Source organism: Spea bombifrons, chromosome 3 (assembly GCF_027358695.1).
Source record: "Spea bombifrons isolate aSpeBom1 chromosome 3, aSpeBom1.2.pri, whole genome shotgun sequence".
Classification (NCBI taxonomy): domain Eukaryota; kingdom Metazoa; phylum Chordata; class Amphibia; order Anura; family Pelobatidae; genus Spea; species Spea bombifrons.
This window is the reverse complement of record NC_071089.1, coordinates 94354104-94381774: the sequence shown is the minus strand read 5'-3', so window position 1 is coordinate 94381774 and position 27671 is coordinate 94354104. Positions and strand designations below refer to the sequence as shown.

The following is a 27671-nucleotide window of genomic DNA, read 5'->3' as shown; positions in this document are numbered from 1 at the left end:
ATCACTTTCCTCCACAGTGAAGATGTTAGAAAAATAAATATGTAATACATATTGTTGTACTGTTTTTTTATTTTCTCTTTATAATGAATATTGTAAAAGAACACATAAATCAGGAAATAATCTCTAAATGATGCAACATTTTATTAAAAAGTGGAGCCATTACCCAATTTAACTAACGCAGCACCTAAAAAGGAACTTTTATCTTGACCGTTAATATTTAACTGACTGTTGAAAATGTTGTCCTCAGCATATTACATAACCCGGCTATCATAACTACCTTGATCTTGATCTCCCCACCATTAGTATTACTTTCATAAAGAGTATATCTTTCTCCAGTGTTTTAATATAATGTCAAACAACCTGAGATACACGCGGAACATGACGTCCTATTTTCTGCTGCAGTGAATCGTGTCGGTTTGCAGCGTCTTCAATGCATACATTAATGTTACACAAGAGTACTCTTGTCCTTCTGAAGACTCGCTATCCTTTGGCTTGACCTGCTTCGCTGAGCAGCAGAAAGAAGAGCAGTTCTTTAGAACAATGGCAGGGATTATACTTTTATTTACTTAAAGCATGTACGCCAGTGTCATGTGTCAGTCCCTGTGTACTCTTTATTCCCGTCTACGTCTTGCACTGTGTATTCATGTTAAATAGTGTGGACAACAAGCTGACCATTCATGTTAAATAGTGTGGACAACAGGCTGACCGTGTACAACAAGCTTAACTTATGTTGTACAATTGACCACCTGGTGGGAATATCCAGTTCTTTGTAAGGACCCCTATAGTTTCGCTGTTGTATTTGCTCGTTGCTGGGGCTAAAAAATAGACCTGGACAGTTGCCATGTCATTTAGTTGCATACCTTGAACTTGTGTTAAAGGGAGATCATTTAGCTACTTAACGCCTTGTACAACATTTGACAGAACTATCCTAATCACAATGTTCGATGGATACTTTAAATTCAGAAATCCAGCCATCCAAAAAGAAAAAAAATCTGTAGCGCAGCTTGGACTTTCCCAAACATTTTGTTTTTCGAAAGAAGAACCAGTAAAAACGATACGTCCCTATCATGAGTACTTGATCATATAGTTGGAGTCTAAACATCAGTGATTAAATGAGCCATAATAGTATTTATTAAAACTCATAGATGATTTTATTTTTGAGGGGGAATGGGCATTTTGTTTGTTTAATGTGGCTTATTTCTTTCTTTTAATTCTGCATAGCAGTTAATTTATTTTGGACGTTTAAAGGTCCATGACCAGAATTTGTAATCTAATCGTCATTTGGCATTACCCATGAAAAGTCGTCTCATAGATTTTATATATCTACCTCAATTTACCAGATTTGGCACCTGGTGCGAAATGTATTTACATTTATTTATTATCTTTCTGGCTTCTTTTTTTAATTGCAACATTATGTGGCTCTTTGGCTTTATGGCATGTATGTAGCTTTGGACATAATGTTTGCCAGCGTCCATTTCATGGCAACTCCTCTTAGTGTCTTTGCAACGTGCTATATAAATGATGTAGGAGTAGACGGGGTAGACTCTCGCATTTAGTGCCCATACCGTGATGGAAGGTGGGTTGAATTATATCATTAAAATTACCGAATTAAAACTGAATTTCAAAGCTGATTTCAAAGCTGTTTTGTGACTGGTCACTTTAAATCAAATTATGTTTCTGTAGTATAAGTGTGCAGTAGCAGTAGAAATCAGTGTAATGCTGTTACTTGTATTGCTTTTAATCTCCAGGGACAGTACGGTTGTGGACCAGCATGGAGATCTCTTCGGTTACTAAGTGCTTTATAAGCAACAATTTTAACCCCCTGTGAACCGCAGCTTTGCTAAATTACTGTGGGAAGATGTGGGGGTGTATGGGGGTATTAAACTAATTTTCCTGCAGATGAAAAGTCACTGTAATTTTTATGTGAATCACATAAACTTTTCCATTTTGGAGTTTAATGATCTACGGTATTATAAAACTGTTCTTATTTCTAACTTTGGTGGATGGGATTATTTAACTATACGGACATATATAATTAAATATATTGTGCATGTGTATTTTATGTAAATATATATATATATATATATATATATATATACACACATATATACAGTATATATATATATATATATATATATATACGTGTATACAGTGTATATATATACATCTATACAGTGTATAAAATCTCCTTTTGCATGGGGATATTGGAGATGACAGTGATTTTAAAAGCACATTATCAGTTCTATATCTAGATATAATCTTGCGTTTCTTGTTTGTTTATTGATACAGCGGGGAATGATACATTGTCTTGTACATTTATGATATCATAGTGACATCAAATGTCTTGTACATTTATGATACGTAGTATGAAGTGGACTGGTTTCTCCAAAAGAAAACTTTAGCTACTTCACCATGTATTATTTCCTTTCTATCAATTGGAAGAGAACTGATAATGTTCGCATAATGTTAACTTATTAGAAATAGCAAATATATTTTTAACGAGGACATCGTCCACGATTAAATATTTTGCATTGATATTTTCAACTATGACCAAGTTATCTCATGCAATCTAGTAAAAAAGAGATAAAAACTCAGCATCCTCTCCCGAATGCCTCCTATGTATTGTCTTTATTGTAGATGCAAACTAATTAACATGTCTTTGTAGAATGTCTTGCCCCAGTCGGGCTCGGGGTAGCGTTTGCAAGACACAGGGACTTTTTGGGTCATGGGTCACCAGGTATTTAGTGTCACTGCGCTTGTCCGGGACAGAATGCATTGATCTCGCTATGTATAAGTATGAATTGTAGTTTATGATATGATAAATAATAAGTAATAGTAGTTGGGGGCTCTGTGAAATGTTATTTGTTGCACGGGTTAAGGCTCTGCCTTTCACACATAAAACCTTTTTGTTTTGGGCAATCGTTGTCTAACTTGTCTGTATTGCAAAGTGTGTCATCAAATTAGGGCGGAGGCCACCACGTGGTCTCCGTTCTGGCAAAGTGTCACCATTTTGTGGTGAAGTAATGGAATCTGTCAAATTAAAATGCTATTTTAAAATAAGACCCATTATCCCTTTTTTTTGTCATGCCAGGAAGTTGAGCAATACATTCTGGCACTCATCAGGTTAAACATAATAGTCTGCGTATGAAGAGAACGTGTACGTTAATAGTCGACAGGGCTGCTTTCTGGTACAGAGAACAGAACGTTACAGTTTAATGTATGTGGCGTAATAAAAAAACAAAACAATTTACTATTTAAGAGCAGAATCCCTCGGAGTAAACAGAAGTGCGGGCAAGTGTTTTTTTTTAGGGAATTTTTGCTATATTTCGATTTGTGGTATGGATTTTTTTCCCCAGAAAATGTCAGGATAGAAAGAGCTTTTGTTCAGACGTTTTGGCTGGTCTGTGGTGTATTGACAGAGCGTCTGCCTACCGAACGGAAAAGTTTTACAGTAACGACGAGTGCGAGGAGACAGTGCGGCTTATAGTTTTAGAAGGAAGTGAGCCTGATAGGCCAGGAGACCGTACCATTTATAAAACACCCCTCCTTTCTTTTTATATTCATGTGCTACAGGCAGCGAGCTGAAATGCAGGCTGTGCACAGGGCAGCGCAGCAGCAGAGCCTGCTTCAGAGCCATCAGCAGTTTTAGGGCTTGCAATTTCGTCTAGTAATTTTCCAAGCGCTTGTGCTTTTTGGGGTATTTTTTTGGGGGGGGAGTGGTGGTGGGGGCTGTTTCCTTTGGAAAATAACATGGTTCAACCCATTAACTGCACGCTGCATGTTGGGTAAGTTTAAAACCCACACATGTGAATGCTGGTGCAGAAAGAAAAAAAAAGAATACATATATAGATATACGTGCGATGGGTATTTTCTCTGCTTATTGCATAGTAATGAGACTCTGACAGGCACAACCTTTCATAAGACAGCCCACATTATTGGCTTCCAGCCCAGAATATTGCTGCAACACTATCTGTGATTGGTTATCTTCCTATCATGCATTGCTTCACAAGGGAAACAGCCCCCTTTTTAATAAAATCTACGATGGCTGGCTGCAATATGCTGCTCTGTAAGTATTTTGCATGGGGAGAGACAGACAGGCTTGAATTCTGCATTGGAATCAAATGGGAAGGAACTGACTGCTACAGAAGTGAAGTGCTGCTGGATACATTGTAACATGTTTGTTTTTTCTACAGGTTGGTACTAAGAAGTGCCTTTCCTGACGTCTCTGCCGCTTGGACCCGCTTGTAGAGCAGCCTCTGCTTATTATTATTATTATTTTTTTTTTGTTGTTTTGCCTGCTTGCTGCCAGCTAGACCGCAACGAGAGCTCATCCACCCTTCTGATCTAGCCCAGGCGATTCCCTTATTTCTGTTCTTAATCAAGAGAAAGCTTTATGCATCAAGCACCGCGTTACACTGATATTCTTGTAGCCAAAAGGAGACGTTTCGTGAAAAATTAAGAGATTGGCTGCCAGAATTTTTCAAGGAGAGATTGAGGAAACGAGGGAATAGGGAGAAAGAGGGAGACAGAGAAAAAAAAAGCCTTGGTTATTGCTGCGTCTCTCCATGCCAAACTAATCAATATTGATTACACCGCAAAAAAAACCCTATTGCCAAATCAGCTTTTTGGAGATTACCCTTCTGACAACTTTACAGAGAGCGCAGCTGGGAAATTCTGTGTCAGCAGAGGCTTTGCCACGTTCTCATGCCTGCGTTTTGGGCTCAAAACCGGAACTTCAAATGGGTCACTGAGAGCACTGTATAAGCTTGGTTTCATGCTCTTCTGGGTGATCGTTACGTTTCGCAGAACATAATTGTATATCATTTCACTTGCTTGTCCCGGTGAGAGAGCTATATGCAGAGACAGAGCGCACAGCCATTCAGTTAAAAAAAAAAACAAGAACAACAAACAAAGAGAAGTTAAACTTTTACCGCCGTCGGTATACCCGTTTTTGGTTTTATTTCTTGTACTGAGAGTTTTTTGGTTTTTTTTTTTTAAAAAAAACTACCTGTACATTTTTAACAATGGCTGTCAGTGTGGCACCAATTCGGGACACAAAATGGCTAACGTTGGAAGTGTGTCGAGAATTCCAAAGAGGGACCTGCTCGCGGCCTGACACAGAATGTAAATTTGCACATCCATCGAAAAGCTGCCAAGTTGAAAATGGACGAGTAATCGCCTGCTTTGATTCATTGAAAGTGAGTAAACATTCCAGTCCATTTTGGGATAAACATTAAGTAAATACTAATGTTTGAAAGGAACTCTTGATACTTTTTTTCACTGCTCATTGTATTAACGTACAGCTTTCAGCTCGTAGGGCAAAAAGAGGAATCTAGTCACAAGTTTTGGTCTAGTTTGTGACTTAAGCATAGACGCTACGCAGTTTTAATGTTTAGTGTTTGTATGCACAGCTACTTTATTTTAGTTTTTGTAGGGGAGGTAAAAAAATACGATTTACGGCAAAAATATCCCCATGTCTGTGGTTTTTGATCAGGTATATTAATTTACCGAAAACGTTTCTAATTGCCAAACGAACAGTAATAAGCGTGTATCGGCGTGTGATCAGCATGCATTGTGAAATCAAGGCCTTGCCTTGGGTATGACAATCAAAAAATAAATAAATAAATACAGCTAGACGCATAGAATAATGTGAAAGATGAGTTGAAACAAATATACCTATGAAGGGAGCAATGTTAGCAATGTGATATGTTGTCATGTATCCAATAAAACCATGCAGGTATGTTAATAGCAACTAAAAATATACAGAACAAAATCTTCTGATCGTTTTAACTGTTAATGTCTTAATTTTAATGTGCGGATTTCCATATTTTATATTGTACATTTATAATGATGACAGGTTTTGTACAATTTCATGGTGTGCCAAGATACAGCGTGCGCGTGCGTACATCGGCGGTGTGTGTGTTTATACACAGAGCTGGAAAGTCAAGTCAAGTTTTCGAGTTTAGTTCTCGGGTTATTTCTGCTACTAATTCGAAGCCTTCGAAGGTCCTTTACAATTTATGGGAGCACTGTATGCATGGAAAGGTTTGGAACACTTTGTTCTGCACATATTGGCACAGGCAGCTTTATAAACATATTGCGATATCGAGTGCAGGGAAGCCTGTATCCCCTCAGGCGTTTGGCATTAACTCCCTCAACACTAAGCCACCAAGAGGAGCATCTGGATACGAATTCAGCTTTCCTTATAGGTGCAGAAGTAATCCTAGTAAACCAGTACAAATGGTGTTAATATGCATCAGAATGGTGCAATACAACCAGATGACAGGTTCAAGGAATTATTGATTTGATATCTGTCTCGTGTATTGCCCCATCTCACCCCGCCTCAGTGTATACCATACTGGATTTGACATCTCTTGCTATGTTGCGCTATAATTAATGGATTTAGGCAAATGAAGAAGGTGGGAAAATAATATATATATATATATATATATATATTGTACACAGAACAAAATCTGTTGTGTCAATTTAAATTTATTTAAAGTTATTAGCAATACTATATCCAGCAATGCAGATCATGCCGCAAGTAGGATCTATCGAACCGGTAAGTGCCCCATATTTCTAAACTGAGTTGGCGTTTTGGTGTTTTGCTGCTGCCGCCATGTGTTTGACATAACAGTGCTACTTTTTTATTTTTTGGGGGTTATCAGCAACAAGTGTTCACACTGTAGAAAACTAGATGAGACAATAATCATAACGTGCCTCAATGGGGAGCGGTAGCAGTAGTTCAGATGACCATATCAATGCTTTTAAAGAGGCACAACGTAATGCTTTTCCAACATTTACCTTATCCAAACATCAAAGAAAACGTTTGGCTTTTTGGCAAATATGGTTCAACACTTGCAATCTTTCCTGATACATGGCTTTTCCAAAAACAGTTTGGCTTAATGAATCCCATTAGATTGCAAGCTTTTGAGACTACCCTGTGTAATATGCTTGAAGAAGAGACCTAAGTAGTCTGTAATTTCGCATTTCGGTTAAACAATAAAGTTATCACCTTTGCCAAATTTGCTCCTTTTCATTCCCACGGCTAGCATGGTACAATTCTGTACCTCCAAAAATACCATTGTGACATTTTTAGCTGCAACTTGAAACTGACTCCCAGCTTGTATTTAATGTCAAAAGCAGATGTTTGTGGCAGTTGGTACAGGATGTGCCTGAATGGAATACGCTGGCCTTTTATGTTATGCCGGTTAGCCCGAACACTTTATGATACTTTAGAGGTGATTTCATGTACTTTCTTTAGAACTACCTGTTCTCATGGGCATTACCAATTTGAGATTTCCAGACTTGAGTCGCATTGCCCTTATCAGCGTCACAACAGGCTTGCACTCAAATGCCAGGTGATGGGTTTAGGACACTGTGAGTATGCATGTGTCACAAGACATAGAATTATTTGACAACAGTCTGGTCATAGCACATACATGTTTGCTTAATACTTTAGCAAGTACAGCGTGTAGATCAAATCGTTCATACCTCTGTCGTATCTGCACAGGTGCACTTCAGTTAGAATGCCATTGTGGCAACGCATCGCTAAAGTGCATGCATCTGGCTCTTGGAGAATTAAAAATCTCTTCAAATGCCTCCTCTGGTTAAGATGCATATGCTGATCCAAAAGTGGAAGCGTCATCTGTGAACCATTTGTACCATGAATGGTGTCTGCCCGGGTTCGGTAAAGAATATAGTTCAGGGTAAGTCTTTTTTTTTTGTATGAGAGGTAAAGGTACATTCCATCGGCAAAACTATTTTTAGACTACGTCTTCGTTAGGGAGCCCCATGAAATGGCATTACCCTTCAGCTGTGCTTTTCTGGTTTTGGACAGTGTCCCAGGGGTGTTCTGCTAAGTAGAGCAGAGTTCTGCCTGCTGGGTGACGGCAAAGGGCAAGAATTCAAAGCAGCCCGTGCAATATTTATGAGGACAATACATCTCTCTAATCTTTGGACTTTCCAGAATAAGTTGCTGCATCTCCCGTCTGCCATTAAAATAGCTTTTGTAAAGTATTACTGTACAATAATCTTGTTCTGAAATATGCTTCGTTTAACATGCATTACAGATCCAGATTTCTTTTTTCACATGAACAGGCACAATTGACGGCACATGCACCGCCGACTCCAGAGACCATTCTTAGCTATGTTTCTTCTACCATATGTCACGTGTGGTGGTTATACACTTAACATGCTATTTGATCCCCCCCCATGCATTTTCTGGCTGAGAAAGATAGGAGTTGTAATCCATGGCAGCTGCTTAGAGATGGAGAGACAGGCTAGATGAATTATTTAGTTGTTTGGGTTCTGCCACTTGCAGGTTTACCGCAGACTATATCACCTTTCCAGACTAAATACCAGCCCGGTCCCCAGCCTTGTGATGGAGGTCTGATTCATAATGCATTTACCACCTGCATAGCCTAGAAACGGCTCAAGTGTTCTCAAATACGTTAAAAGAGGAGATTTTCCCCTTCTTAGATACTTTGAAAGTAATTGTTTTACGGTATATGTAGGCTGAAATAAGACTGAGGAAGGCATTTCTTGAGATGCCGTGGAACTTCCCGTAATGTTCAGCCAACAACACGCTCACTCTTTTTAGGATGTTAGCTGAGCATCATGGGAATGGTAATTCATTATTTTGGGTTGAGAAAGCTATTCTTGGCAACTCCTGATGTAGGTAGTGACACGTTACTTGGATGTATTGTTTTGTATAGCGCCAACAGCTGTTCAATGTGTAAACAAAACATAACAAGTAGTGTATATATATATATATATATATATATATAACATAACGATTTGACTTAGAGAAAGAAGAGGTGAAGAGGGCCCTGTTAAAACAAGTTTACAATCTAGAGAATGTTAGGGTCTATTACACAAGAGGGAAACGTGCTCCTGTTAAGGATGGACCAAAGGCAGGAGGGGGATTAGGGAAGGTGAGGTAATGAAGATGAGGGGAAGGGCATTAACACATATGTGTCTAGGCATCCTTAAAGAAGTGGATCTTGAGGGATTTTTGAAGGACCGAAGGCAGGGGAAAAGGCGGATATTCCCCGGGAAGTCATTCAAGAGGATCTGGGACAGCCCTTGAGAAATCTTGTAAGCGTGCATGTGAACTAGAAACCAGAGGAGAGGACAGACGGAGATCATTGGATTAGTAGTGTATTTAGAGATGAGTGAGGAGATGTAAGTAGAGGAACAACTATGAAGAGCTTTGAAAGTAAAAATCTGGATTTTGAAATGCATCCTGAAGTGCACAGGCAGCCAGTGAAGAGACTGACAGAGGAGAGAGGTGTTGGTAAAGTGACGGGTGATGAAGATAATTCTGGAAGCAGCGTTCATGGTGCATCGTAAAGAGACGTGAGACAGGTATGAGCGAGACAGCTAAGGGATACAATAGTCAAAGCAGGAGATAATGAGGGCATAGACAGGAGTCATCTTTCCGTCCTCTCAAGCTGCCTTGGTGTCACCCTTGACTCTGACCTCTCATTCACTCCCCACATTCAGTCTATATGAAAAAATTGCCATCTCTATCTTAAAAACGTTGCCCACATTCATCCCTTCCTAACACAAGGTGCTACTGGCATGAGGATGAGTGAGGGATAGGATTGAGGGGCCATCTAGTTGGACAAGAGGAAAGAAGAAGATTACGAACCTTTCAGTGATAACTGGTTTATGTAGAAGAGAAAGGAGAGTTCAGTGTATGGGAGAGTGCAGGAAGTGGTCAAGAAAGATATAACAGGACCAAAGTCAAGTAATGTAAAATATGTGACCCCGCTGGGTGCCACATGGCACCTGCGCCCCCGCAGGCAGGCATAGGGTGCCGAATTGATAAGAAGGGGGTGTAGTGAATGTGAGTGTATACCAGTGTATATTGTAGTGTCAGAGTTAGTGTGTATGTGTGTAAATGTATAGCTCTGTTGTCAGTGTGTGTGTGTGCCATATTTAGTGTGCATAGTGTTAAGAGTGTGTATTTTTAGAAATGTATAATGTTAGCCAGTGGTGTAAAATACTCCTTGTCATGAAGGGGTTGACTGTAGCACTGTACAAAGTGGTGCAGCACTGTTTTATGTTGTATTGCCCAATTAACATCCTTTAACTGCAGACCAGGGGGAAATAAATGAGAATAAAAACATTATCGGGGGTGTTGGCTGGCTCCTAGATCCAAACCAAATTTGTTAACCCCTGATTTTGTATATTTATTTCTTTATTGTTATTGTCAAGTGGATGTGTTTTAATCCCAGGAAAATAGGGCGCACATCTAAAAAAAGCAAGAAGGGTCGAATACAGCCTCCCTGCTGGCTCGGAGTGTGGCTCTGCTTGTCACGAGTGTTTACTTCTGTATTGAGCATGTTCTAAGGCTGTTTTTGAACTGTTTAAACTTGGATTGGAAGCGAAACACTCATGAATCATCAACAGACACTTGTTTCTCCCTTTAAGGCTCTTTCAGTACTGAAGGCCGATTCATGGCTTTTGACTGTGAGGCTAGAATCAGGTTGCAAACCATGCTCAATAAATGCGTGATGGAAAAAAAAGTAACTGCAAAAAAAAAACAGGCAAAGCACAGAATAAAGTCTTTATTCACATCCTATTTCATATTCGGTTTTGTTATATCCTTGCATATATATATATATATATATATATATATATATATATATATATAAATATAATGTGTGTGTGTATATGTATTTATGTAGCATCTTATTCTGCAGTAATGTACAATTTGTCAATCTCTCTCTCTGAACCTAAAAGGGCTACGAGAGCAGATCACATACAAATACATTTGATATATTTTCAGGTTAAAAGATTGCCAGCAAAACTAGCCAACCATATGAATATTATTATTATTATTCCTAAAATTTCCTACCTGCCTACTAGTAAAGTATTGGCTAAAGGCCAATCTTGTTTGGCGAAATGCTCTACTCGGCTGGTAGCCGTATGGTGGGCAGATGGAGGTGACATGTTGTAACATAAAAATGTGTTTTAAATTCCTAGAGCTACATAATAAGGCTCTTTAAAGCAGACCTATCATATAAAATCAGCCATAGATGTTCCACTGATTACTGTAGGTGTGTTTCATTATACATCATTAAAAGTGATTAAGCAAATTAGGGTAAAGCTAGCCGAGCATGACCGTTAACCCTACTGGAGCTCAGGAACCAGAAGTTGCCTTCCCAGTGCAGGCCAGGTGGTAGGGCTTCAGTCTGATGCCCTCTGGATCAATTCACAATTGCTACACTGTGACTCCTCGTCCAAACACTGATGCTTTCATGAGCGGTCACCGGTTAAGGTCAGACAGTTAGAAATAGTTTAAATGTGGAGAGAAAAAAGTCTGCCAAGTTGAGGGTTTGCTAGATAACTTTTCTATGGATCAAGGAGAAGGCAAACAAACAACAAATCACAAAAGCCATTTTAACCCCTTCCGTACCGGGACGTACCTGGTACTTCCTGGTTAACAGTCACCGGTAGACCGGGACGTACCAGGTACGTCTCCTCCAAAAAACGCCCCCACATCACCACAATCGCGGTGATCGCGGGGGCGCTGCTGCTGCCGTCTGCCCAGGAGTCCTGGGCAGACAGCACAGCCTGTCTAAGCCCTCCCCCAAGCCTACGATCACTCCCACGGAGTGATTCTCTAGGCAGAAACAGCGATTGCAGAAAAATCTGCAATCGCTGTTTCAGCTGCCACAGGCAGCTTCAGGGAAGGGGTGGGGGTGTTGAATGGGTCCCCACACAAGTGTGGGGGCCTGATCCAACACCCCCCTGCTGCCTGATCGCTCCATGAGAGCATCAGTGCAGCGTTAACCCCTTCAATGCCGCGATCGCTGCATTCAATGCCGCGATCGCGGCATTGAAGGGGTTAATTCCCGTTTTTTAGGGGGTTCTGCTACTGGTGGTCTGCCTGGAAGCCCAGGCAGACCTCCAGCAGCAAAAACGAACCCCCAGAAGTCCTCTGATCAGCCCTGTAGGGCTGATCAGAGAGACTCCTCTCCCACAATCTCCAGTCCACTGGAGATTGTGTCCCAGCTGCCAGAGGCAGCTTCAGGGACAGGGAGACAGGGCTCTTTGGTCTCCACATTAGTGTGGAGACCAGCCCCCCCACCCCCACCCCCCATAGTTAACCCCTACCCCCCTCTTCCTCAATTAACCCCTTCAATGCTGCGATTGTTTATGATCCCCATCGCAGCATTGCAGGGGTTAATATTAGTCCCCACAAGCTTGTGGGGACTAAATATCAATCAATGCTGTGCTTCAATGGAGCATCAGCATTGAAAGAGTTAAAAAAAAAAAATTAAAAAATAATTTTTTTAAAAAAAATACTAATAAAATAATAAATAAAAAAAATAATAAAAAAATAATAAAAATAATAATAAAAAAAATACCAGCACTGACCTGAAAGTCCAGGGTGCTTCCAGGTCAAATGCTGGGCTGATCAGATCGCTCCTGGCCAATAGGAGTGATCGGATCATTATGGCAGCCCACGGATGACCCTGTTCTACAAAGAGAGAGGGGTCATCTAGGGTAATTATGAAAAAACACAAATTATTAATAAATGAAATAATCATAATTATTACCTGATCACTTGTCGGTGACATTTTAAGTCGCTGATTATTGATCGGTCTCCCTGATTGATGTCAGCGGCCTAAACCTGTCACTTACAAGCAATCTGATAAAAAAAATATTTCAAAAAATGTAAATGCACATGTTCCAGTTTTGCCCTCATAGCTTCCTCAAAAAATGCATGAACCATGCATGTGAGGTCTTGTTGGAATCAGGGGATCTTGGTGAACAAAATGTGGTGTTTTCTTCCACTGTTGCACTTATGGTGTGCAAGAAATTCAGTGCAACATTGAAATGTATGCGTTAAAAACGCAATAAAATAATTTCCCTGTGAAGTTTGGCAGAAACGAGTGAAGAAATGGCTAGCTGAAAACTGTCAAAACTACCCTAGTTGAACACCTTGACTTGTCTACTGTTCATAAATATATACTTTTATGGGGTAATTTACAGCGGGGGGCTTCCAAAATGTCCCAAATGGGATATGGGCCCAGGAAACCAATTTCTGAAAATTCCAAATGTGAAAACGAAAATGCGCATGTTCCAGTTTTGCCCTCATAGCTTCCTCAAAAAATGCATGAACCATGCATGTGAGGCCTTGTTGGAACCGGGGGATGTTGGTGAACACAATTTGGTGTTTTTTTCTGCAGTTGCACAAATTCTATACAAAATATAATATAAAATCTAAAGCAACATTGCAACATATGCAAAAAAACCCAAAAAAATATAAAAATACCTCAAAATTTGGCAGCAACTGGCGATAAAATCCCTGTTTGAAAAGTGTCAAAATGACCCTAGTTGTACACCTTGACTTATCTACTTTTCATAAACATATAATTTTGGGGGGATAATCAGTATCTGTGACAACTATTGCAGTTATTAGACTACCATGCCAAATTTGCAAAAAATTACATTTCAAAAACACGATGCATGCCTAGCAATATTTGCCCTATACTGGTCAAAATAGATGAAAATCCTGGCCATGTTGGGTGGTTTCCAAATCAGGACAACTCAATGAATATATTTGGGATAATTTTTTCCCATTGGTTCAATGTGTGTACAATTTGTATGTATACAAAACTGTAAAAAAATGCATTTTTTTCATTTTTTCACCACTTTTTCCAGTTTATTTCAAACAAAACAATGTACTACCCAGCTTAATATGGTTTCAAATGAAAGCCCTACTTGTCCTAAAAAAAACAATATATGATTTGTGTGGGTGCACCAATTAATAAGAGAGAAATTACAGTTGAAGAAAGACATGGCAAAAACACAAAAACGGCTCCGGTCCTTTAGCGACACGTTAGTATCAAAATCCCGGTCCTGAAGGGGTTAAAATCCCAAAATTGTTATTAACTTCTCTTGAATCTAAGTAGTCTAAAGAAACAAACCTGGTTAGAGGGCCCTCCAACTAGAGTAATTGACTTAACCAGATATACTATAGAGAGGTGTCTGAATGTCGAGTTCTATTATAAGCAACAGTCTAAACAAAGTGGAACTCAGCAGGGTTCAGTTGTAGCTTAGAAGTTAATGGGACTGGAATTAGGGCAGCTAAACACACTAGACATTTGCTTGAAGCATAGAAACATATATTTTGACAGGTAGGAACCATTTGCCCCGTCATTTCTCCTGATGTAAGATCCGGGTCATAATCAGTCCCTGATATTGCCTTAGATTCAGGATAGCTTTATGCTTAACCCGTGGACGTAAAAATTCCTTCCAGCTCCATTTGAAGCCAGAAGTTGGCTTGGGTTTATAATAGCTGAAGACTCCCTACAGTTGGGAAATACACTCATCCTATGGTCCCCACCGCCTTACTGCAAAGCATCCGGTATAAGCACCCAGGAAACGTAGCATTAACACAATAGTGAGTACAGAGACAGACCTCTGCTTTAATGGTGACAAGTTCCGTCCAATCTCATACCCCTCACTTGCTGATGGTTACTGCATATTTTCTCTGTCCTCTGCTGACTGGGTAGAAGGGAAAACAAGAGGTCATAAATGAATCAATACATTCAACTATATTTAGCTCGTCTCCCATCACTGCAGCAAACAGCAGGACCGGAGTCTGACAGTGAAATGCTATAGTATAGTTTTCTTTATATATATATATTTAATTTTATATTTGTAAAAAAGATGTTGTAGTGGCTATAGACTGAGGACATGCATAGGTAAGTAATGCATCTCTGGTCCACCATTAACAAAGAAGGGAACATAGGCTTCCCAAACGCAAAAGTTATACAAAATGTTTTAAAGGTGCTGAACTTAACACTTCTGTAACAAAGTACTCCCCCCCCCATTTTGCCTCACAATACTGTTTACAATGTAACTGTAAAAGTCTCATAGACTCAAATGTCGTGATATGTCGTGAAAAATGTGATCAGAACATCACCTGCGACCAAACCACTGTATGTTTTTATGTTAAGATGGATATCTGACCTTATATAGTGAACCAAATGTATCTTAATCTGGGGCAAAATGTTCAACTTGGTAAAATTACCATAAAACCCAGTGTACTCCAGACGGGCACCTCGCACCAGACTTTCTCCAGTTTGCTTTGATGAGTAAGTCCCAACAAGGTTTAGTCTAGTAACTGTAACGTTGACCACACTCATTTCTGGCCACATCTCGTCCTTTCAAATGATGTGTATACAGATTAATACTAAGTTCTTACTTAATTACTGAAGACGCATCTCTGATCCTGGAAGATGATGGGGATTCTCATGACAGTCACACGCCGTTGTCTCCATGCAGCCGCCTTGACAGCTTGTAGCAGACGTTGTGTTTGGGTGTGTGTGCTGCCCAAGCATTTGACATGAGTGTGTGAGTTCTGCATGCTGGTGTGATCCTGAACTAAAACGTTACGTTCATGGAATGCGGAGAGTTTCTACAAACAACTGTCAGTCCTTGTGAAGATCAAATATGTTTATTCTTAAAACATTTTTCAATCTACCAAGTAAATATTATGACATTGAACTTATTTTCATGACTAGAGCCATCTAGCATGGAGAACACTGAGAACTTCTCAGGGGCTTATTCCATTTAAGGAATCATTTTTATTCTACAAAGAATATGCATATATATATATATTAGGGCTGCAACAACTAATCGATAAAATCGATAATAATCGATAATGAAATTCGTTGGCAACGAATTTCATTATCGATTAGTTGAATCGATTATTATCGATTATAAAATGAGGGTTTTTTCAGAGCAAACGCTCTGAAAAATCCCCCTCATTATATAATCCGTTTAGTCTGACTCACCGTCTCACAGCAGCAGCTCCTACTTACTCCCCCTCCCTGTAATCACTGTGACAACTGGCCCCGCCCCTTCCTTCTCCAGGCCAGAACCACATGGCTGTGACACTCATCTAACTGTATGTATGTATATATATATATATATATATATATATATATATATATAATGTGTGTGTGTGTGTGTATGTATATGTGTGTATATATATATATATATATATGTATGTATGTAATATATATATATATTTGGGCTACTGAAAGTTAGGGGAGGTGGGGGTTAACTTAGGGGCAGTTATGGTTAATTGGATGTTTAGGGTTAATTTAGGGGCAGTTATGTTAATAGGGTGTTTAGGGTTAATTTAGGAGCAGCTATGGTTAATGGGGTGTTTGGGGTTAATTTGAGGCAGTTGTGGTTAATGGTGTGTTTAGGGTTAATTTAGGGGATGCTGTGGTTGATGGGGTCTTTAGGGTTAATTTAGGGGATGCTGTGGTTAAGGGTTAATTTAGGGGCAGTTATGGTTAATGGGGAGTTTAGGGTTAATTTAGGGGAATCTAAATCCTGGGGGCAGTGAAGTGACATATCTGGGGGTATAAGGCATATACAGTATATAAGGCATATGTGGGGAGGGCAGTGTGGCATGTCTGGGGAGGACGGAGTGGTGTATCAGGGTGTATAAGGCATATCTGGGGGTAGAGAAGTGGCATATCTGGGGGTAGAGAAGTGGCATGTCTGGGGAGGATGGAGTGGGGTATCAGGGGATATAAGGCGTATCAGGCACAGTGGCAGATGTGGGAGGCAGCGTGGAGTGGCAGATGTGGGAGGCAGCGTGGAGTGGCAGATGTGGGAGGCAGCGTGGCATATGTGGGAGGCATTGTGGAGTGGCAGATGTGGGAGGCAGCATGGCGTGGCATATGTGGGGAGGGCAGGGTGGCATGTCTGGGGAGGATGGAGTGGTGTTTCAGGGGGTATAAGGCGTATCAGGCACAGTGGCATGTGGGGGTTAGAGTGGAGTGGTATATGTGGGAGGCAGCGTGGAGTGGCATATGTGGGAGGCAGCGTGGAGTGGCATATGTGGGAGGCAGCGTGGAGTGGCAGATGTGGGAGGCAGCGTGGTGTGGTATATGTGGGAGGCAGCGTGGTGTGGTATATGTGGGAGGCAGCGTGGAGTGGCAGATGTGGGAGGCAGCGTGGTGTGGTATATGTGGGAGGCAGCGTGGACTGGTATATGTGGGAGGCAGCGTGGAGTGGTATATGTGGGAGGCAGCGTGGAGTGGTATATGTGGGAGGCAGCGTGGAGTGGCATATGTGGGAGGCAGCGTGGAGTGGCAGATGTGGGAGGCAGCGTGGAGTGGTATATGTGGGAGGCAGCGTGGAGTGGTATATGTGGGAGGCAGCGTGGAGTGGTATATGTGGGAGGCAGCGTGGAGTGGCATATGTGGGAGGCAGCGTGGAGTGGCAGATGTGGGAGGCAGCGTGGAGTGGCAGATGTGGGAGGCAGCGTGGAGTGGCAGATGTGGGAGGCAGCGTGGAGTGGCAGATGTGGGAGGCAGCGTGGAGTGCTGTGGTAGGCAGCGTGGTATATGTGGGGGGGCAGCATGGCATGTCTGTGAGGCAGCGTAGCAAGCCTGGGCTCAAATGTGCATATATTGGGGGGCTGGTTGGGAAATAAAGACAAGAAATGTATTATCAAAGTTTTTTTATTCTGCTGTTTGTATTTAACATCATTTGTTTAGTAAATTATTTTAAATGAAAAATTTACATTTTTTTTATCCGAATAATCGTTAGTTGCAGCCCTAATATATATATATATATATATATATATATATATATACATACATAGACAAATATAATACTTTAATAATAATATCATTATTATAATTAATAGAATCATTCTGAAAGAAAAGCAAACTGTCAATTCAAATAACATGAAATGAAATGAAATACAGTGTAGATGGTGTTAATGTTGTGAATGACTATCGTAGCTGGGAACAGCTGATTTTTAATGGAATATCTTCATTGGCGTAGAGGACAACCTTCACTCCTGTGTTCCAATGAGTTGGCTAATCCAAGCTTAAGAGGATAACTGATCAATAATGTGACGCGGCTAGGAATTACCTTGTTTTCCATGAAAACAGCTAAGTGACCCCAAACTTTTGAGTGTATATATAATTCTATAACTTAAATACCATATCTATTAAATACTATCACTGTAAGAAATAGCTGTAGATTCAGAAATTTTAAAACCGGCTCTTATTTTCTTATGTAGTAAGCCATGTGGTTGCGTCCCCAGTTCTAAGAAATCAAACTAGGTTTTCCACCTGAAAAGTTCTAGTGGCTTTCTGGATTTTACATACTTGTGTCTAGCTCTTCTTTAATAACATAGATTACAAAGAATGATTAATACTTAATAGGTTACCGTAGCTTTTATTTATGTGATAAAACATTGTGAAATATTGTATTGCCAATTGCCCTTTAAATATTAACGTGGAATTAAAACAATTTTGCAAACAATAGAAAAGAACCTCAGGAATCCCGTAATGTAGATTGGAATAATGTATGGCAGGTATAAGGCGCTACACTCCTGTCCGTTATAACCAACACGACAGAATGCCCCCCTGTCCCAACATTTCAAATGGTCAAAAAGAGATAGTTTGGGGTGGTTAAAGACAAGGCTAGGGAGAAGAACTTTGTCAAGAACTTATGGGACGTCTGCAATAAAGTGATCGAAACAATGTGTATGAAATCAGTAGAAATAAGTTTACATAGTACATTTTCACAGGGTTTGATAAAACTAGAATAGATAGTCTAAGACAAACTGACCCATTAGGTCCTGCTCACAAGCTTACAATCCAGAGGGCTTTGTGTGTCATTTCATGTGTTAATGAAACAGGTAAGTGGGATTTGGGTTTGCCACTTATAGCTCGTTATATTGCCCAGTGATTGCGCAGGGATTATTATTATTGTAATAAGTACAATATGGCCAACGTTTCTTGGGTATTCGCAGATGATCTCTCCAGCACAAGGAATGTTTTTTTTCTCCTAGGTACACTACTAACTCTCTGCTTAGCTAATATAGTTGAAACAAAATAATCGCTGTCTAAATTTTTATTTTTTTTATGGATGAGTTTGCGATAGCATTTAGCAATTATAGGAACACAAGTGTAGCCACTGTTAATGATTATTACCCTGTGGTTTTCTGTCAGAGATGACTGCTACTCTGAAATGCGTTTGGTAGACTGGGGAATTCGAAGCTGACACGCACTGAATACCGTGTCTTTATTTGCAATTCATCGCCATGCTGGGGGTTTACAGCAGGCATAGGCAAACTCCTAGTGTTCAGCGGCTGCTAATGAGTCTCGCCTTTATATGGCCAGGATAATGGGAGTTGCAGTGCGAGGCAAGTTGTGATCACCTTTGTAAGCACGTGGCATAACAATTGAACCAGAACTGTGTTCTCACATCACACACTTTTATTATTTATTGTTTTAGCTTTTTACTCCTTCTTCTTACCCTGATCTCCCAGCATGCTTATAACGCAGTGATCAGAAGACAAGGTACTACAGCCCTGTTTACCTAATCACACTGGGGGGGGGGGGTTGTTCTATGTCAGAGAACACATCAGGGTTCATACACACCCCGCAAGCTCTCTTACACATTGAGATCAATCCTTTAGGCATGGAAATGCTTTTCGGTGTTAGGTTCAGATTAGTCATATGCCTATCCCATGAATGTTTAAATTCCCACTATCTTTATGAAGCTTGCCCTTGTATGACAGCATGTTTTGAGATCTCTTTTGCAATAACAAAACATCATATGATTTTATAACATTTGTGGGGTTATGGCTTTGAATACTGTACCCACCACACAGCCCGTTAACACATTGATTCATTTACGACATGGTCCTTGATTTCTAATTCTAACAAGACTAATTCTATAGCGGAACAAGGTTGTTAAAAAGCTTTTATGGACATTATTGTGACTCATCTGACACTGGTATTTTTGGTATTTTGATGGGGCATAATGAATTCGCAATATCACTGAGTTTACAGCTTTGCCTTGTTTGGGTCAAATATGTACCTTTTTTTGTATCAGACAGAATACCGATATAATTAATGCATTTACATTTGGGTCGAAAACATACACAAGCACATCTTTTATTTAAAGAGCATAACTAATTTGTTTAAGTTGAAATAGGTACGAGTGAACTACAATGGTGTTCATTCAGAGGCTGGCAGTAGCTCCACCGTACACTAGACATTTTCACAAATGAATAGGATAACTGTTCATGTAACTACCAGCAGTCCGTTTCCTTATTACATGGGTCCTATAGTTTTCTTGGGAAATATTCATATACTTGGGTAAGACTCCAAATATCTTAAGGGGGGGTTCTAATTTTACTCATATGTAGCTCATGGGTTACCGGAGTCCCTTTGTAATAATAATCAATATTGACTTGAAGATATAAGTTTTAATAAGACATCTGATGCCTGTGTACACGGGGGCCGTTATTTAGTTTAATTATACTTGGGTGATTATCCCTGTCCCAAGTGATCAGGGTCTCCTGGACACGGCACACACAGGAGGAGGCTGCAGGGTTAAACTAACATTATAGAAAATGCTCTCTCATGTTATTTAACATGTTAAGAAATAAAAATGCATGCTCACAAGGTTTTTGTTACATGGATGACAGCTATGGTACTATACAGTTGAAAAAACACGTGTGCAGTTCAGATGTTCTTGTCCTAAAACACGGCATCCAACGAGCAATAGCTGCAATCCGTCTTTAATGTAGAATGCAATGTTTTAGACAGCTGCGTGTGTTTCATGCATATGTGTTATAATTGTTGTCTTACCTCAATCGACTAGACAGAAAAAAGCTGACACTTTAAGGTAAACAATGTTATCTCGGTCTTGATCACCAAGATCTGGCTAATGAACATCTATAGAGAAAAGGATTCCTTTAGCACTGACACAAAGAATCAGCTCGCTGTACTGTTTGGTCAGGGAAAGCCACCCAAAATATCACATGACTGGCAACACTGGTGACTTGCATTGTTGGAGCTAAATAAAATAAAATCCACTTATATCTAGTATTAAACTTTTTTTTACTATATACAGCAGCTTAGAGAAAAAATAACGGGACTTCCCCTTTAAGAATTGTTTGTCCATTCTTCTCACTCGTGCATGGTCTGTCTGCTTACATGTATGCGGGACCGGTGTAACCATGCAGATCAGATTAAGATCTTTAAAGGGGAACTAACACTGTTAGTTAATATAACACTGTTAGTTAATATAACACTGTTAGTTAATATAACACTTAGTATACCCGTGGTACAGTCATTGAAATAGTTTTGGAGACAAATACTATAGGCATAACTCCTATAAAAATGAATTCTGTGTCCTGATGACCTTGGTCTCCACCAGCCTTTATAAAGGCAGCCATTGCCAATCAGTTGCTTCCCAAAAGAACAGAAGCAGGCCAGGAATAGCATTATCATCCAAATCCCCTGAGTAGGAAGTTAAAATGACTGCTCCTACAGGTCCAAATTATATTTATGTTGCTTATTTAGTTTGATTTCTTTTAAAGATGCAAATTCACAGATTTATTTAGTGTACTGAACTTCAAAATGTAATTTTTGGCACACGTTGCACCTTCTTGAAGCTATTCATGGTCATCTTGCTTATTGTTGGCCCTAAAGTTGGATTTCTCTGTACAGTCAGTTTCATAACCAACAGCTACAATAAAATAGGCTTTCCAGCGCAGCATGTTCCTGGCAGGTAGCTAATATACACATAGACATATTGTATGCTGTTGCCATGTATGAAGAATACCTGTTAGTTCTTTGCTATGAGACATACTCTATTCATCTCACAGTTCTGTTATGCGTAGGTTGGAACAATTAACAACATTATTATATTTTCATTTTCTGTCTAATTCATCTGCAACAAAACGGAGGTGGGGGGATTTCTCCAGTGAATATTTATGGGTTTCTAAATATGTTGTTGATTACATTGAAACTCTTATGTTTGAGCCAAAACCCAGATCTTAAGACATCTGGACATGCTTGAGACACTGGAAACTCATCACTTGCATAATGAATACACCCATCCTTAATGTTACAATGATTTTTTTTAATCTTCACGTTTTCTTGGCTCAGTTTGTTCTGAACATTTTTTTTCTCTTTTGCTTCTTCATGGGGCAGGGCAATCATGTCTCGTCGCCATAACAATAGCTTTTTAAGTGGTAGTCAAATGGCTAGAATGAGCCATCTACATCCCGTTCTACAAAGTCTTTCAACAGCCCATACACAATATCTATATGTGCTAGGCATCTTTTATGGTAACATTGTAACTGAAAAATCCGCAATATTAGTTATTATTATTCAGTGGCTGTTTATTTTTGTTGTTTACAACCTACAGATGGGAATGGAAAAATAAATACTTCTCTGCTTTTTTAATACTTTTTTAAGGTATTTTTTAGATTATTTTTTGATACTATGAGAGTTTTACTTAAGCACAGGATAATCTAAAAATCTTCAGTTGACAACTGGGGCTCTCGCCATCCTCAACTATATGGATGATAGGCACTGTGGTCAAAAGCAGCTAGAGAACAGTTGTACCCTATTGTTAAAGCGACACTTTAGCCATCACTTAAAGATTAATGCAAAAATTAGCTGAGTGGTCACTTTAAATCTGAACCCCCCCCTTATGTCTACTCCAGCGCTGGCTCTGTGTCTAACAAGACATTGTTTTAAAAGAGGGGGTTCCGACCAGTGAGTGGCTGCTTTAATCAACCAATCAGTGACAATAATCGGAGCACAAAGAAGACATTCTGATGCAGCTTTTGGTTCACCGACTTATTATTATCTTTAACCATTTGAAAGGGTGCATTTTAAAGAGCTTACTGGGTAGTAAATGTATCCAATCATGAGGATACGTATATTGAGTAATATACCCGACACCATACAAACTATTGCCTTTTCTTATTGATATTACTAATGAGTATTGCTGAGGATGAATTGGCTGTACTATATTTTTGAAAATTCTATTTTTCTCTTATAATTGGGTTTTGCTTTTATATTACTCCATTAATAATTAATAGCATTAAATATTTATTCCAGATTGCAGGTCGCATTAGTGGCGTTACACACACCACTTAAAAAGATAATATAATAATAATATTTATAGTTGATTATACAACTATTTTGGAAAAAGCAATTCATTTAAAACTTATGTTTATTGCTCAGATATAATACATTTTCCACATTTTGGACAGCAGGCATGCATTCTACTTGCTTACAATATTAATATGAGGCAGTTATAAGGATTTATTATATTATGGTGGTCATTTTAGGGATGGTGATTTTTTAACTGTTCCTTAATATATTAATATCAGAGCAAAAAGACCGTCTTAAATGTCATGTTTAGGAATAATTTGTAGATTTCTGTATAAGTGGGTTGATTATATTATTATATTATTGAAGTTGAATGACTAGAGCAGCATTTACTAGAGACAGAGCACCGGACATTCTTGTATTTTATGGCTAGTACCCCTGCGCAGAAATTTGGAGCTACATAGAAGGGTTGTTGCTTATGAAACTTAAGGTCCAGAGGGTCCATTATCTTCACAGTAGCAGAATTCACTGTCTGGATCCCAGCCAGCGGAAATACTTAGTGAATGGCTACTAAGGGGCTGTCATTTTTCCCAGAAGCAGCTATTTGAGCCCCCTAAATATTTGGAAATCACCCCTTTTACTTACATTTAGTTGCAAGAACTGTCGATTGGGTATTAGTACCTTAAATTGGCATTAGCGTTAAGCACGAAAGTTTGTTAAGCACAATTAATCAAATTGCTTGTAACGGTAATTGCTGTCTCTTTTACACTGACATGCTAAAATACCTACGATATTCATTTCTTTTGTGTATACTAATTTAAAATCATACAGCAATTACCTTTACAGGCAATTTGATAAATGGGTAAGATTGTGTTTAGATTACTGAGACGGTGGTAAAATGGCTAAAACGATGAGGGGATTTAAATATGCATAGGATAGGGTTAACGCTATACTGAATCTAAGGCATGGAACATTTGCATTTATTTTCACATTTCTTCTAGTGGTTCGTTGGGTCAAGTAAAATGAAAATAACTATCCACATTATCACTTGCCGTATTACAGTAGCTGGTAGTTCAGTCATGCCAAGTCATCCTACTTACACGGATAGATAAGACTATGTACTGCTGGGGCGTTACCAGTTTGTCAAGGATGGAACATGCTGATAAGAAGTCTGCTGTTTCTGAAGAGCCTAGAAATGCCATTTTAATTAATTCCATAAAGTTCCATAAAGTCAACTGTTGGCATCATAAGTTCAACCATAATTAGATATAAAAGTATTTCTATATTTACTGAAAATAAACAATTGAACAACATAGTGCTTTAAAAATATATATATATATATTTGTATTTTTTCTCTTGTTATTAGCAAATACATAAATGCAATGACACACACGCGCACACACACACACACACACCTTTTCCCGACTGGAAGTCGAGGCTAAGGTCTGTAATGACATTTGAAGCACATTGTTGAACTCTCAACATAAGGAAAGTGAATAAAATTGTGAATTGTTTCCTTTAAACAACAAAATTGTTTTCTGTTCTATTAATAACTAACTGTACATGAAAGCATAACAGAAATCATGCTGAACTGTAACAAATATAGCAAGTATATGATCACATTTGGGCCATAAATAGCAATTTTGTTGGCCAGAAATAACAATTAATAACTGCTAGTCTCTGACGCCATATTTTTATTCTATCTGGAGTGTGCCTGGTTTTTCTTAATACATCTTCAAAAATAATTTCACCAAAATGTTTAATAATTATTTAAAAAAAGTTTACATCACAGACTATACAGTCAGGGCTTGTACTGTATCCATCTTAAAAACAAACAAACAACGTGACTTATTTTCACTAGTTTTCCATGCACTCCCATGTAGTGAAAGATTGGTGCCATAAAAAATCAATTGAAAAGTCTATGTTTGTATGAAAAACAAATGTGTGCTGGATCTGCTAAAACAGGCAGGAATAGGGAAGTGGTGTCTGTACAGCTGCTGACGACCACAACCCTGGAATGCTTGTGGACAGTAGATGAAATGGACGCTTCAATCGTCATTATACACTTTAATGCATATGATAGTTGCATGGCCCCCTTAAAGTTTTATGTGGTCTCCTTGTAAATGGATGAATAGATTATCCCCATATGCGTTTGCCTCAACCCCCCCCCCAGCTACTTGTCTGCAGATGTGTTCAGCCAAACATGTCTCCTGCTGCTTGTACCCAAGGATTTGGTGGTCCCGTTTGCAAATGTACGCGGGGGGATGTTGAGACCCCTGTGCTGACATCGATTTCAAATCAGCAGCAAGAATAGTTGGACTATAGAGCAGAAGGGCAGCTCCTGCAGCAGGGCTGCCTCTTCTGTGTCTGATTAGTGATTTCATTTCATTATGGGTGTATTACATTAGACCGGCCCTTTAAGAAGCTCTATAGACCAGGGGAGAAATAAGAGGTGAGTTAACAATCCACCAGCCTTTGTCTCCTATCTTTGATTGGTATTGTACGAAATATCTGTCATGCATCTTGTTCCATTTGATTGTCGCGTTTTGCATTCATACGCTCATTTCTATTTCACACAGAAATGACTAATCTTCCTGTTATTCTGTGCTCTCAGTTTTTCCTTAAGTTATTTTTTTCTTGTCAGGCTGCATCAATCTGCCAGCAATTTCCTGTGGAGTTTTCCAAGGTTTCTTTTGTATTCATTTTGCTGTGTAACAGTGAAATAATATAAAACATGAGTACTTTTAATTACTTTTTGAATAAGAAATGTGTTATTCCCTCCTTTTTTTTTTTTTGCGAATAGCTGAAATTATCTTATATGCACGGCCCTTCACAAGAGGCAACAATTGCTAATGGGCCCCTAGCTTAAGAGAGGGGCCCTAAGATCAAGTCAATGCGCAGAAAGACAATAGCAAGATGTGTAAGTTCCAAACACCTATATTGTGGTGCCCATATGGTCTATAGGGAAAAAATATCCATATATAAAAGGAATATTACTGTCTCTAATCCACATTTCATGGTAGCACCTAGTCACATTGGCTCTTCTCCTACCCTTATAAAGCATCTTAGAAGACATCAGCTTTTAATAATGAGTGGCAGTAAATAAACAAGAGGGGAGAAATAAATTAATCGGAGGGGAAAAAATCATTTTAATCTTATAAACAGGAAGTTCAGATGTCTGCTCAAATGGTATGCAGACGTAAATATGTATAGATTGTTTTAAGCCAATTTCAACAAGTTTAGCAAAATATGAAATCTATGGACGGGGAGGGGAGTTCCAGGGTCTCATGGTCTGCAGTTATCTGGTTTCTACCCCTTACTAGAAGCTGTCATGTAATTTTCATCTCCTAAATGCCACTGATTTCTCCCAAGTCGTTAAGTTCTGTGATATCGTGAAGGCTTTTCAAATTCCGAAACCTTGTCTATAAACGTTCTAAAAATGCACTTCACAAGCCAAATCACGTTTTAGATGTTAGTTTTGGCATCTGTTTCGCAACGCAAAAGGTCTCTTTAAGTAAAGTGCTATTCCGAGGTGTAAAAATGGTCGGGAAGGAAATACACTTATGAGCCTTTCTAAACACCTAGGTTTAGATCATTGTGTCAAGGGCATGTGGTTAACAGGCAGTTTTGGCAGATCCTTTTATCACAATGATAATCTCTGGCAAGAGCAATTTATAATAATCATGCTAAGCCAGGCACATTGGTGAGCATATAAAGATCTGAAGAAGACTCTAATAAAATGCAAGACAAATTTATAAAGCCAACATTTTAAATATAACAAGTCTTTAAATCTGCCTATTTATATTTTCTGCCTCTGTAGCCCTCCGCTTACTTTCGACTGATGTCAGTTTGCTCACTCTCCTCTTTTTACCCCATCACTCCAGCCTTTTATTTGCCCCCTTCTTCCTGCAGCTCTGTTTTTCTGTAACACTTGCAGGCCCTAATGACAGATGACGCCTTTGCGTTGCCCAGTAGCCTTTTGCTTTTCATCCTTATTCTTCCCACATCATGAGGGACCATCTTTGGAAAAGGTTGAGGTATTCTGGTCCCACAGGGAGATTATTATTTTATTTATTGTTTTATATAGCGCCATCAAATTCTGTAGCGCTGTACAATGAGATAACTAGTTCCCCCAAACTGTTTGCAGCTGCCTTCAATACATGTCTATGTCTACAATTATATAATAATAACTGTTCTCTAACAATTGCCTTTAATGTTTATAAATAAAGACAGTTATGCTATAAAGAAGTTTATGGAAGGATTACAGGCCAGACAGCATATATATGGAATAGACTCAACATTACCCAACATACGGTGGTCACACAATCATATGTAGGAACGTGTCAGGGTTGAGCACTTATTCAGGTTGCTCTGGATAACTATCTTAAATCACTGGGCGAGTTGTGTTTGTTGAAGTTAAACCCACTCCTGCCTACCCTTTACCCACTTGCAGCACTTTGCACTTTGGCTAAACCTGTGCTAAGGCTAACCCCGGCTCTGGGCAGCTAATCATGGAAGTTCCTAGATGATAGAAATCAGAAGTGTATTATATATTTTATATATTCTTATATATTTTTTATCTATATATTCTTAATATAAGAATAGGAAGAATGGAAGAATGTTTTGTCATATATTCATAACTGTAGTGTTTTTTTATTATATTTTTTATATTTTTTTTTATTGTATATTTGGACTTTAACAGTATGTTTATCAGGTGTATGTATGTAATATGATGCAAAA

General features: G+C 39.1%; 1 protein-coding gene across 10 annotated transcripts in view; it reads left to right on the top strand.

Annotated features, from left to right (window-relative positions):
* The window catches only part of MBNL1 (muscleblind like splicing regulator 1), an 83082-nt gene that overhangs the window by 16056 nt on the left and 39355 nt on the right, over positions 1-27671 (top strand). For 3 of the 10 annotated variants that reach the window (XM_053460846.1, XM_053460849.1, XM_053460843.1), the window contains exons 1-2: positions 3607-4066; positions 4194-5198. The exons of 1 other annotated variant lie outside the window; for it this stretch is intronic. In XM_053460846.1, the coding sequence (XP_053316821.1) occupies positions 5025-5198 (174 nt within the window). In that variant the 5' untranslated portion in view covers positions 3607-4066; positions 4194-5024. Of the gene's footprint in view, positions 1-3603; positions 4067-4193; positions 5199-27671 lie in introns of those variants that run through there. 6 more of the 10 variants (XM_053460848.1, XM_053460850.1, XM_053460847.1 and 3 more) reach the window with 4 other exon arrangements.